Source organism: Hordeum vulgare, chromosome 1H, assembly GCF_904849725.1.
Source record: "Hordeum vulgare subsp. vulgare chromosome 1H, MorexV3_pseudomolecules_assembly, whole genome shotgun sequence".
In the NCBI taxonomy this organism is placed as follows: domain Eukaryota; kingdom Viridiplantae; phylum Streptophyta; class Magnoliopsida; order Poales; family Poaceae; genus Hordeum; species Hordeum vulgare.
The window spans coordinates 408,883,160-408,896,256 of record NC_058518.1 but is presented as its reverse complement, the minus strand read 5'-3'; the positions used below and the strand labels follow the sequence as shown (position 1 = coordinate 408,896,256).

At 41.8% G+C, this 13,097-nt stretch overlaps 1 protein-coding gene across 1 annotated transcript; it reads left to right on the top strand.

Moving 5' to 3' along the window:
- Positions 1-522: 522 nt before the first annotated feature.
- Positions 523-9,054, top strand: LOC123441026 (probable AMP deaminase). The gene is made up of 19 exons (XM_045117558.1): positions 523-1,033; positions 1,503-1,684; positions 2,408-2,597; positions 3,069-3,247; positions 3,333-3,384; positions 3,472-3,599; positions 3,701-3,880; positions 3,983-4,050; positions 4,131-4,273; positions 5,785-5,846; positions 5,948-6,061; positions 6,456-6,596; positions 7,218-7,370; positions 7,443-7,496; positions 7,576-7,686; positions 7,800-7,973; positions 8,160-8,240; positions 8,405-8,503; positions 8,625-9,054. The coding sequence occupies exons 1-19, from the start codon at positions 616-618 to the stop codon at positions 8,691-8,693; spliced, it is 2,598 nt and encodes an 865-aa protein (XP_044973493.1). The 5' UTR covers positions 523-615; the 3' UTR covers positions 8,694-9,054.
- Positions 9,055-13,097: the final 4,043 nt, after the last annotated feature.

Genomic DNA, 13,097 nt, shown 5'->3' with positions numbered 1-13,097 from the left:
TCGCCATGTTGATGTCGCCCCCGTCCATCCTTTCTAAACCACCCCGGGCGAGCCCACACCTCCATGCGAATCCGCCAGCTCCCTTCCACCTGCAACATTGACATTGTATCGTTGCAGACTCCGAGCCGCTCTAACCGAGGCCTCGCGTGTGCTTGCTTTGGCGTCGCCTGGCTTTGGCTCGGGGACTGTACGCCGGTCTCTCATTAGAACCGACCGACGAAAAAGATTCTTCGAGTTGGTGAAGTAGCAATTGGGAAGACAAATAAGGAAAACATCTATCATATTTCACCCATTGGATTCCCTCCCTCCCTGCCCCCATGCTCCTGAATTATTCTCACCAAGAATCCAAGCTCTCTCTTTGAGAAGGAGAATTAGGGTACAAAGCAAGGGGGGCTCAGCTAAACCTAATGATGGGAGTCGCTGGTGATTCAATATTATGTGACCAAAAACCCCACCTGGCGTCCCCGTCACCATCCGCACGGTCCCCTATAAATACGCCCCCCACCATTCGGCCCTCATTGATTACCCATCGCGCTTCCTTCCTTCCTCCACCCCCTGATTGATTTCCGTCTCTGTTAAACCCAACCCAAGCCAGCCGCCCTCGCTAGACCCCACATGGACTCCGCCTCCGCCTCCTACAAGCTGCAGCTCGCCTGCGCCGCGCTCGTGGGCGCCTCCGCGGCCGCCGCCTCCGCCTACTACCTGCACTGCCGCGCCGTCGCGCAGCTCAGCGGCGACATCATCCGCAACTCATCCGCCGCCGCCAAGGGCGGCCGGCAGCGGCGGCGCCCGCGCGACGCCGCCGGGAGCAACCCCCCTCCCCCGCGCCGCGCCGCCGCCGGCTCCTCCTCGCTCCCCGACCTCTCCTCCATCTACGCCGCCGGCGGCGTCGCCAGGGGGTACCCCGTGGGGGAGGAGTACGACGACGGCGATGAGGAAGGGGTGGGGCCGTACGTGGACGAAGCGCTCGCCGCCGCCGCCGCCTACATGCAGATCCCCACGGGCTTGCCGAGGCTGCAAGTGGGGCCCGAGGGTACGTTTGTCTTTATATACACTGCTAACTGCACGCGCGGGCAAGGGCGGCTGGCTGGCTGGGTGCGGCGGAGTGGATAGGATTGGGGGAGCTGGCTCGGGCTTGACAGCGCTAGGTTGTGAAAATGCCTTCCGGTTGGGGGCAGTTTGTGTGAGGTTTCGTATCGGGTAGCAACAAGACTAGTTGTACAGACTGTTGGTAACTTATCGGAGTGCGCTTATCCCCTCGCAAGAAGGAATACAACGTGCCATTCTTATGTCTTATCTTATCAAGTCAAGTGTTCCTGCAGCGAACATTTAGTGATAAAAATCATGTCCTCTTCGGACAGAATTCAGATGGAGCTTTTGTAGGCTAAATTGCTCAAGAAAAATATAGTTGTTGGTGTCCTGTAAATGTTGTGAGACATCGTGTTTTTTCTTTTCTTTTCTATTCCATGTGTTAATACAATAACAATCAATGGTCAATGCAGCCAATAAAAAAATCGTTCGTTCGGGTTCAAGCAGACGCGTCGGATTAATCAGACCAAATTCACCCAAGTCCCCTGTTGCTAGTGCAAGCACTCTTGAGAGTGCAGAGGGGTCAGATGAGGATGTCGTTACGAAAGCAAACGGCAAATCTGATAATGGCTATGTGAACACAAATGGAAATCTCGTAAGTTCCAAACACCCAGTTGCCATCCATTTCTACCTTTTCTTGTTATAATTGTTAGTCGCTTACCGGCTGACTTAAATGCCCATCTTTTATATATTTTTATTTATGTTAGGGTAGACTTGACATAAATTTTCATATTATAATTGTTAGTCTGCAGATCATGCACATGAAATAAGTGAATTTATAACTTAACATTGTTTCATACGATTGAGCATTAATTTATTTTTATTGCTCCATCTGCTCTTGTTTTTAGAGTTTTATTTCCTTTCATGTGATGTTGACTTCAAGAGATGTGATATTTAATGGCTGATGTACCCGCATAGCCTTGCTTTATGCTTTCAAAACTGATTCATGACTACTGGAATGTATTTAACAATCTATAATGTACAATTGCGATTCGTTATAACTTATAGAAGGCCTGAGTATCAAGCATAATATTTAGCTGCTGGAAAGATGTGCTAGAATAATATTATCCTGTTTAATGTTATTCAAAGGTAACAAATTTTTGTATGGTAGTCACTCTACAGTCAGTAATGTACTAACATTGCATAATCAATCTTCTGGCTAGATTTTGCCATAATTAGGAATACAATATCAGTATTGTTTGCTGATATGCACCAGTTCTATTGAAGGCATATATTCTTCAGTCATGTTTGGTGCACCAACTGGAAGTCTGGAACTGATTCTAAAAAAGTTAGTTTTTTACGTTTAATCCTTGAACAGGAGGGAGAACACAAAGGAAATTCAGTTGTGGAGAATGGGGCTGCAACACCATTAGCTGCAAAAAACATGACCCGGTCTCATAGTATATCCAATGATCTTCATGCGGTTCAACCTGATCCAGTTGCTGCAGATATTCTTCGAAAAGAACCTGAGCAAGAATCATTTATCAAGCTATTAACTGCTCCACATGGTATGATAATTTAATATATACAACACTGCTAAAAATTGTATGCAATGAATGAAATAGTTACCTCTCCTGCAAAAGAAAAGTGACATTAGTTGTATTTACAAGCTTGGCCGGTGTAGTTTGTGTTTCGAAAGTACAGTGCATTTTCCTAGCAGAATGTTCACATTTTATACCCAATGTGGATATGAAGATTTCTCCATTTCTGTCAGACGTATGTACGTAAAGAACATTGTTAAATCGTGCAAGTGCCAAATTGTCGTTTCCCTTCTTGATTTGCTGGTGATTCTTTTCTTTTGAATGCACATACGCTAACTTAGACACACTCAAGATTCATTTGTTATTCACATGAGTAGATACTTGTAAACTAATAATTTATTTGTTGCTTTCTCTCCAAGAATTTCTGATCCACTGTGTTGATTTTGTGGTACCATATGGGTGGAAGGTTATTAAATGTTATTTTCTATCTGATGCCAGAGATTCCATCTCCTGATGAAATAGAGGTCTATAAAATCCTTCAAAAGTGTCTCGAGTTAAGAGATTGTTACCTTTTTAGAGAAGAGGTCGCTCCATGGGAGAAGGAGGTCATAAATGACCCCTGTACACCAAAACCTAATCCTAACCCATTCACTTTCGTGCCTGAACCAAAATCGGAGGTAGCTTACTTCTGCTTCTTTCATTGTTCCAATACCTTTTTTTGGTTTGCTTTGCCCTGATTTCAATTGTTGATTGTGCTTTCAGCATGTTTTCCAAATGGTCGATGGTGTTGTCCAGGTCTATGCGGATAAAGACTGTAAGGACTCTTGCCAGTTTCTTTATTGTTCTTAACTAGGCTATTCCAGCGTCCTATGACTCATTTATTTCTCTCTTTTTGTCTCAGGTACGGAAAGGATTTATCCTGTTGCTGATGCTACAACCTTTTTCACCGACTTGCATTATGTTCTCCGGGTGACTGCCGCGGGGAATACAAGAACTGTCTGTCATAACCGGTTGAATCTTCTAGAGCATGTAATCCTATAGTCAATTATTTTGGCCTGAGTAATTTGGTGAAATCATTTGAAGTTCTCCTATCAGTCTTTTGTGTGATATATGTTTTTATTCCCTTGCAGAAGTTCAAATTTCATCTGATGTTAAACGCGGACAGGGAGTTTCTTGCGCAGAAGACTGCACCACATCGTGATTTTTACAATGTTAGGAAGGTCGACACTCATGTTCACCACTCAGCATGCATGAATCAGAAACATTTGCTGAGATTCATCAAGTCCAAACTGAGGAAAGAACCTGATGAGGTACATTTATGAATGTTATTGTGAAGACTGACGTACGTCCTTTTAGTAAATATAACATGACTGCTGATTTATAATCACAATTATGTATACTATGTCATTTAGGTTGTCATTTTCAGAGATGGTACATATATGACTTTGAAGGAGGTTTTTGAGAGCTTGGACTTAACTGGGTGCGTTTGCATTTTACACTGTATATGTAATGCTGATTCCACTGCCAGTTGGTTAATCTTTTTTCTTGTTTTTTTCTTAGGTATGACTTGAATGTTGATTTGCTAGATGTCCACGCTGACAAAAGTACATTTCATCGTTTTGACAAATTCAACCTTAAATACAATCCATGCGGCCAAAGTAGGTTACGGGAGATTTTCCTTAAACAGGACAATCTTATTCAAGGTATTATTTGTTTCAAAGTCATATCTTTTCCTGGATGGCTTGTTTATATTATTGGTACTTTTGTGCAGTTTCCACATACTGTTGCAGAATGCAATGTTTGCTGTTCTATATTATTACTATCATAGTTTCTCCTAAACCTTTCACCATGTGGAAGTCCTATAAATGTATGTATGCATGTTTATGTAAAAGTCAGGGAAATTCATCTTGATGTACTATAATCACATGTTCACATCTAAACTAGTGCTTTTATTGACAATTATGCATGTATAGTATGCAGCTTCTGATGAACTCCGACCATTTCTTAATAAGTTACTTATACGAATCACTAAGCATTTAAAAGCAACGTGTGTTAAATGATTGATGGTGTAAGCCCAGAAAGTGTCAATTGATATACTTGCTAGTCCTCTTATTATAGCCAAATGCCAACAATGGTAGCCAGAGCAAGCTGCTGAGTCGCGTTGTGGTGCAGTCATACCACTTAATGCTTACTGAGTGCGAGCAGTGTTTGTTGCTCTATAAGTAGATAAGAAAACATTATGAGATACTTTGGAGAAAAAAAGACACGGTGAGGTTAATACATTGTTATATGGCTCTTCTTTTTATTGCAAAATGCTGACGTGTCAGTGTACATTCTTTTTGGGAAAACACAATGGACCTTTGCGTTTCATTTCACTGAAAAGAGAGATAGTTGTGAAATTACAGTCCTCCTAGGAGGTGGTTACACATATCGAATGGTCACTAGTGCACATCCCATGAGGCTGGCAGCACAACCCTAAGCCCTTCGGCACCAGCAGTGGCCCAAAGCCTGGCCTCGTCTTTGATCCTGCCCACGAGAGTGTGGACGGACGGCTGCACGCGGTCGAAAAGGCAATCGTTCCTATGCTTCCAAATCATCCAAGGTGTCAGGAGCGCCATGGATGCAAGTCCCTTGCGCATCAGCTGAGGGGTGTCCTGCCTAGCATGGTGCCACCAGTCAACGTGTTAGTGTACATTCAGACCAAATAACATGTATATATTTTCTCAAGCGCACACTGTTAGTATTTCATCAGTATTTTGCATCACAGGATACCATAACCACAGACACGATAATAGATGCCATTTACTGATAATACCTAGCCCTTCAATAGATTGTTGCAAATCTACTTGATCTATTTGCATTTGTGCATCAGGGAAACGGCCATGTCTCTCATGTCAGGGGATGTCTCTTGTACCAAGTGGTGTCCACCACATGCCTATCTTTGCTTTACAATTACAAGTCACTGAGGGAACAGAGCGTGCCCCGTAGCAAATTTAGTATAACAGATGAACACTAAATATTTTTTGCGAACTCAGCTTATGAGCTCCTGTGCTTATGAACTGCAAGCAACCACCCTTATCTTCAGCTTGTCTTTGGTTGCGGCTTATTGGTTTTGCTTTTTTATTGTGATTAGTTCTTAAAATCACTTTATCAATTTTTTTAATGTTCACGGTACCTTTTTGAGATATTTAACTTGCTATTTGATTTAAACTAGGACGATTTCTTGCTGAGCTGACGATGCAAGTTTTTTCTGACCTTAATGCAAGCAAGTATCAGGTAAAACTATCAGTTGGATTATTTATTTTTCCCGTTTCTTATGCGGATGCAACTCTTTTTTGAAATATTTCAACTTAGACCACTCTAATTTGCTTCACCAGATGGCTGAATATAGGATTTCAATCTATGGGAGGAAGCAAAGTGAGTGGGACCAACTTGCGAGTTGGATAGTAAACAATGAATTGTACAGTGAAAATGTTGTTTGGCTGATTCAGGTACTCTTTCTCCATTTTTTGCTGGTATTTATTATACCTACAAGGCTACAACAAGAAGTTCCTATAATTTCTTGTAATTGAAGAAATGTACATGCAGACCATTATTTATTTCTGTATAATGACTTGTCCATCCTTCTTTCTTGGGTGTTCTATAGTGTATTTCGGATATTTTGCGTTGTTTTCTCTTTGTAACAAATATATACTTGAAACAAACTGTGGGTGCTTAATTATATTGTCAATCAGTTTATGATCTAGTGACTGCACTGGCCAAATTATTCTTTCTGCACGAACAAAATCTTCAAAATGTCTATTGACGCAGAGTTGGTACTTTATTCATTATGTTTTGATATGCAGTATTCCATGTAGATAATTATTTTCTCGTACTGTTTTGCAGATTCCACGCTTATATAACGTGTACAAGCAAATGGGCATTGTTACATCATTTCAAAATCTTCTTGACAACATTTTCCTTCCTCTGTTTGAGGTTACTATTGATCCAGCTTCGCACCCGCAGCTTCATGTCTTCCTAAAGCAGGTAAAAGAACTCTGTTGTCATCGTTTTTTATTTGGATGCTTATCGTACCCCTGCTGCGTTTCTTGTCCCCACATGTGTCTGCCGTTACCATCTGCTGACTGCCTTTTATCTACTCGCTCCGCTCCATAATTCTTCTCGCTGTTTTAGTTCTGGAACGGAGGTTGTAAACCCAAGATTGCTAGTCACTTATGTAGAACCAGTTTGAAATAACTTTGTGAAATTTCCATGTAAAAATAAGATGAGACATTTGAGCGATAGATTTTTGAAACAAAACTGTAGGGAAGACCCCATTGTATGTATCAGAAGTAACCGAAACTCGTGCCTGTGAGGACTTGTACAAAGGTGGTAGATTATCTTAGTCTTTTGCATAAAATATCATTGGTTAATTTGAGAGGCTGTTACACAGCCATCTATATACCTCCTATAGCAGGTAGGCTAGTTTCCATTTCATCTGTGAACTATAAACTTCCGATTCTTCAGAATATACTTGGTCGATCGAACAACTGAGTTGTATGTGGGTGTCTGAGGCTGAGCTAAGGAAGTACAGGGGACAAGTTGATTCTCACCATTAGCTAGATGAATATGTTGATTATGACATTTTTGTCTTTTTGGCCGTTGCAGGTTGTAGGGTTGGATTTGGTTGATGATGAGAGTAAACCTGAAAGGCGTCCAACTAAGCATATGCCTACACCTGAAGAATGGACAAATGTCTTCAACCCTGCATTTTCATATTATGCGTACTACTGCTATGCTAACTTGTACACACTGAACAAGGTAGGCATATTGTTCTTCTATCTTTACATGTTATTAGTAAGTAATTCATATCCTCAACATTCCCATTTTCAGCTGCGTGAGTCAAAGGGGATGAATACTATCAAATTCCGTCCACATGCTGGTGAGGTAAAATATTTTCAATGTTCCTGTTTTCCACTCTTGACATTCCGGATTTGTGTTATTTCTAATTGGCATGGCCATGCAGGCTGGAGATGTTGATCACTTGGCAGCAACATTTCTTCTTTGTCACAGTATATCACATGGAATCAATTTAAGGAAGTCTCCTGTGCTTCAGTATCTGTACTATCTTGGTCAGGTAATACTGCCTGTTATCGTGGTTGTATTCTTTTAATATTGTGAGCTTACAATTTTTAATGTTCAACTGATGGTATAATTACCTTTTGACAAATTGCTTTTGAATTTTGTCAGATCGGTCTAGCAATGTCCCCATTAAGCAACAACTCCTTGTTTCTTGATTACCATCGGAACCCTTTTCCTATGTTTTTCCAACGAGGACTGAATGTCTCATTGTCCACGGATGATCCATTGCAAATTCATCTGACAAAAGAGCCGTTGGTCGAGGAATACAGCATTGCCGCTTCGGTACCCCCCTCTTTCACTATCGTTCCTTTTCATGTCATGCAAAAGTACATGCACTCACCCACACGTGTATGTGCTTGTGCATACATGTGTATAATTCAGTATGCGTGTATGCCTGTCTGCATGAACTTGTAATATGGTATGCACAAAAAGCGTCAGGAGCTCATAATCATTATTGTATTGTTTCAGCTGTGGAAGCTCAGTTCTTGTGATTTATGTGAAATTGCAAGAAATTCTGTGTATCAATCAGGGTTTTCACATGCTCTCAAGGCAAGTAGACCCCTTTCTTTTGGTTTATTTGGAAGTATTATCTGTGGTGATAGATGTAAATACGTGACTACAATTCTCATTAAAAAGATTGAGCACATTCTTGCCTGCTAAATTCGATAAATGTAAATACAGGAAAACGGCAAATGACCTTTGATCTCTTGCAGGCACATTGGATTGGCAAGAACTACTACAAGAGAGGCCCCTCAGGGAACGATATCCACAGAACGAATGTGCCCACCATCAGGATCGAATTCAGGGACCTGGTATGCACATCCTTCTCCCTTTTCTCTTTTGTGTAATGCAGATTTGGATGGCTTTACCAGTCTTTTTCCATAAACCTTAACTAAGATTCTGATCACAAAATTAACTCGGCGTGATTTTCAGATCTGGAGAGACGAAATGCAGCTCGTTTACCTTGATAACGTCATCTTACCTGACGAGGTGGACCAGTAAGATGCATATAGATATATATGCCCTAGCCGCCGCTGTGGGGGATGAATCATACCTTTTGTGTACACTTCATGATGCACATCACAGTTCAACATGGCGCTGGAGCCCCAAACGGCAAACCTCCAACTAAATACCGTCCCAAGAACCACCATCAAAGTGGAAGAAGAAGAAGAAGACCTACAGAATAATTTGAGATCGCAGGTGTGGAGCGACGGAGCGGCTCGCCATTGTGCTAGACTAGCATTACAGGGAGGCAAGTGCCTGGTGTAAAACTGTCGCCCTTCTCGTCTGTAAAGGATTGTAACTGTTATAAACAATAACAACATTGCTAATAAAGTGATGCCGCACTGTTTCGCTCTCAGAATAAAATGTGCCGAAAGAATTTTATTGCTGAACGTTCAAAAGCTTGTATAGACGAATAGGTCATGTAGCGAGTTTATAGTCACCGGTATGATGTTATTGTTTACGAAATGACTCAACCTTTGGGTAGTAAACAATAACAGTAACAGCCTAACATGGCAAGTGGAGTCCTTGTGATTCAGCGGAAAATGCTGGTCTATAGCACTGTGCGAACTGGCTTTGTGGGCAATTGACCTTTCAACATAAGCGCCTTGTAAAATCTTCACCTCTCTTGCTTAGATGAGCACACAGTAAAAAAGTGCAAGTTCGTAGAAAGAGAAAAGGGTGAGAAGTTTTGTGTTTGGTCGAGCTGCAGATTCTAAAAAAATCTCTACTATTAAAGCAGGATCGAACGTGATGGTTCAACCTCTACCTCCTCGTTCCCACCTGCGATTGCCTTTCCCACGCTCTTCTTCTCCCATCCTAGACAGACAAAAGGCAAAAAAGAAAGAAAAAAAAGACGCGTGACCCACGTACGCACCTCCCTCCCCCTAACACTCCCACGATCCCCTCCTCTCTCTCGCATTGACTGCGATGTCATATCGCCGTCGCCGGCCTCCGTCGTCCCCCAACCCTGGCCTCCACTCCATTGCCAGGGACGTCTCCCCTCCTCTCCCACCCCGTAGATCCGCTCGAGCAGCGCAGCCCCACGATCCCCTCCTCTCTCTCGTATTGACTGCGATGTCATATCGCCGTCGTCGGCCTCCTTCGTCCCCCAACCCCGGCCTCCACTCCATTCCTGGCGGCGCCTCCCCTCCTCTCCCACCCCGTAGATCCGCTCGAGCAGCGCAGCCCACGGTCAGATACTCCCTCTTTCCTCGTGATGGAAACCCTAGCTGTCGGCCATGGCGACCGACCGACCAACTGCACACAAAGAGGGCTCGACGACGGTGCTACGGTATGAACCCCTCCCCTTCTTCTTCTTCTTCTTCTTCCTCTTCCTCTTCTTCCCTACCTCTCTGAAGTCTAACCCACCTCGTCTCGTATCTATAGGAAGGCGTCATGGAGCAGATCCTCCTCTGCCCAGGACGTCGTTCTTGTGCTCGTCAAGCTCCTTTCTTCCTCCAGTGATCCATACCCAGTCCGAGGACAAGCAACAACATCAAGGTCCGCCCCTCTCTCTCTCTCGATTTCCTCTCCCAATCCCTGGTGCAGGTATGGGATTTCCTCTCCTTAGCAGCTATGCATCTCTGATGTGATGGGTTGGGTTGCAGGTCCTGATGGAGGAGGAGAAGAACCAAGGCCCATCAATAAATCCACCAAAGGTACCCTCTTCCCCACCAAATCTATCATCTACCCACCCTGGAAATGAGAATGGATGCTGCATCATTCGAATTTAAACCAGTTTGAGTCCCAACTAATGCGAAATAGTGACCCTTTTTTCTTCACACCTTTCGGGCTGCTATTTGGTTAAATGAAGTTTACCTGTTTGATCGTTTTCATTTGATTACAAATGCATATAAGGATGAAGTGCAAGACAGACAGATGCAGCCACCATGACTAACATTGTAAATAGAAGGCATTGAAATTTGCAGCCACCACAACATTGTAATAGTGCATGACAATGTGATCTTGAACATGTTTCTATTTATTTGGTCTGAATCGACGTGACAATTATGTCTTTGATAAACTTTCTTGCAAGAAATGTATTCATTAAACATGATGTAACCAATATGGTATATAAAACAAAGGCCAGGGTAATCCTTCTTTTTTTTAAATAGGGTACACAAAGAATTGTCGAGCAATGACACAAATATTAGATCAAACTATGTGTGCAAATGCAGATTTAATTTTGATGAATGATTTTTATGGCATAAATTTGTAGCTCGATAAAAATAATGATTTTTTTACAACAAACAACACTTGACTAGAAATATAAGACAGAAGTTTTAAAGTATGAAAAAACAATAATAGTTCATGGCCATATAGAAATGTTATTATAAGACATTTGTTTAACTTATATAACTTACAGACCCACATGATCTGCCCGCTACTTCGGATACGATGTCGGCCAATCTCGTTCCCTGTCTCTCCTACCTCTCGTGCTCCTAGACACCATCTACTCACGCAGCCTGCTAGCTGATGGTTTGCCCCATGGTGCCTTGGTCGTACATCCCATTTAGGAGCATCTCCTGCTAGCCATAATCTTGACATGCATGCATAGGTTGTAGATGCACAACCGGGTCTTATTGCTCATGGAGAGATTCCATAATAATCCTACATCTAGAAGCCATGAAATTTGCATTGTAATGTACTTAACTAGAAGCCATGAAATTAAATTTGCAGCCACCATGAAATTTGGGGGGGGGGGGGGGTCAACAATGTAATGTACTTAACTAGAAGCCATGAAATTTGCATGATAATAGTTCCACAAGGTAAGTTCCAGAGTATGATATTGTTTTTCAAAAAATACCTTTGCTTGCCTCTGCTGAGCATCATCTGAATCGCAACGAGAAGCTTGCTTTCTCCAAAACATGTTTTCTTCAACTCTCGATGATGCTCAACCTTTAAACAGAAAAGGCATTTGGAGCAAAATTAGGTAACAGTTACCAACCCCCTGTGCAAACCAAGTTCAAATTTTTTAGAAGAGTATAGTTTCATTTTAAATAGTACTTGCAAGAAAATACCAATTGATATGAATGCATATGTATCCAAGAACTATCAAATATCTATTGAAGAACAAAAGAATTTGAGATTGTGTAGCAGTAGTATTACCGGCAGATTGTAATTCTATTACCTAATCAATAAAGTTCCCGTTTTCAGCGCAAAATAAAAGTAATGTGGAAGCTGTTCAACACCTTAATTTTATTAGCTTGACAACTCATATGTGCAGAAATAAAAGTACTCCGGATGAGTATACATGCTAGATTCTGCACTACTATTATTACTCACGTTGACTTTTTATGAAAAAAAAGGTTGTGGAAGCTGTTCAACACCTTAATTTGATCAGCTTGAGAATTCATATGCGCAGAAATCCCAGATCCGCCCCCCACCCCAACCAAAAGATGAACATGTTGTGATGTTCGTACTCGCATTACATGAAACAGAGAATGACGGATTCTTGATGGATGGTTCCACAGAGACAAGCGCAAGATTTATTAATCAGCAAGGGCAGGGAAATATAACCTGAGCATGAGGAGTCCAGTACAAAATCAGCACATAAATGGCAAGAATTCACCACAACTGTTGTCAATCCAGCAAGACAACTAGAAACATGAAATGAAAACTGAATCAGGACATCATAAAGACCGGCTGGTTATGGAGGTGAGTGTCCCATCCATGACAAGCATAGAGGTGAATTCAGGATTGTTCGCCATAGAAGTTACCTATCACACTGCAATTCCAGAATCATGTGTTATTAGGATTTGAGTTGCACGACCATTATGATAAGTCAATTAATAGTGTTTGGAGAGGATAGGTTTTTTATCATGTATATATCTTTGTAGCATGAAGAATTTTCATAAATAAATTAAATTTTACTCTAATAAATAAATGTATCCTGGATTCGCAAGCGTACCTGCTCCTATAAGAATTTGAGTGAATAAGGTCAACATCAAACACCGTAGAGACTTTTTTCCATTTTGCATCTGGAGATTTCATTTTGTTTTCCGGTTTCAGCTGCTATCTTGAAGTTAGTTTGAGATCTCACTGTTAATTGGCCAAAAATAAACATGGTATGGTGTAATCTTATCTTGAAGTGTGGTGATCATGCTTGTATGTTTGTGTTCTCACGGCATTCATTCTCTGCTTTCACTTCTTGTGTAGGTTTATGTGGATAAAAACACCACCATGTCCACCCAGCCTTTTTGTTTGGTCTTGTGATGTTCCTACTATCTGCGCTTCAGTTTTGAATTATGATGCTAATGCACATTTTCTTGGGATTATATATCGAGGCCGGTATCTGCACCTGTTCCTTATATTCCTTGGTGAGTCTCTGTAGATCGTCATGTTCCTTATATTCCTTGGACACCATGATACTTTCTTATTTTGACCCCCACATGCAGCTTG

Bases quoted from the DNA above. Each gene is read 5' to 3' on its own strand.
- LOC123441026 (XM_045117558.1), top strand. From the start codon at position 616: ATGGACTCCGCCTCCGCCTCCTACAAGCTGCAGCTCGCCTGCGCCGCG. The intron at 1,034-1,502 runs GTACGTTTGTCT...TGGTCAATGCAG, and splicing joins GCTGCAAGTGGGGCCCGAGG to CCAATAAAAAAATCGTTCGT. The intron at 6,597-7,217 runs GTAAAAGAACTC...TGGCCGTTGCAG, and splicing joins TTCATGTCTTCCTAAAGCAG to GTTGTAGGGTTGGATTTGGT.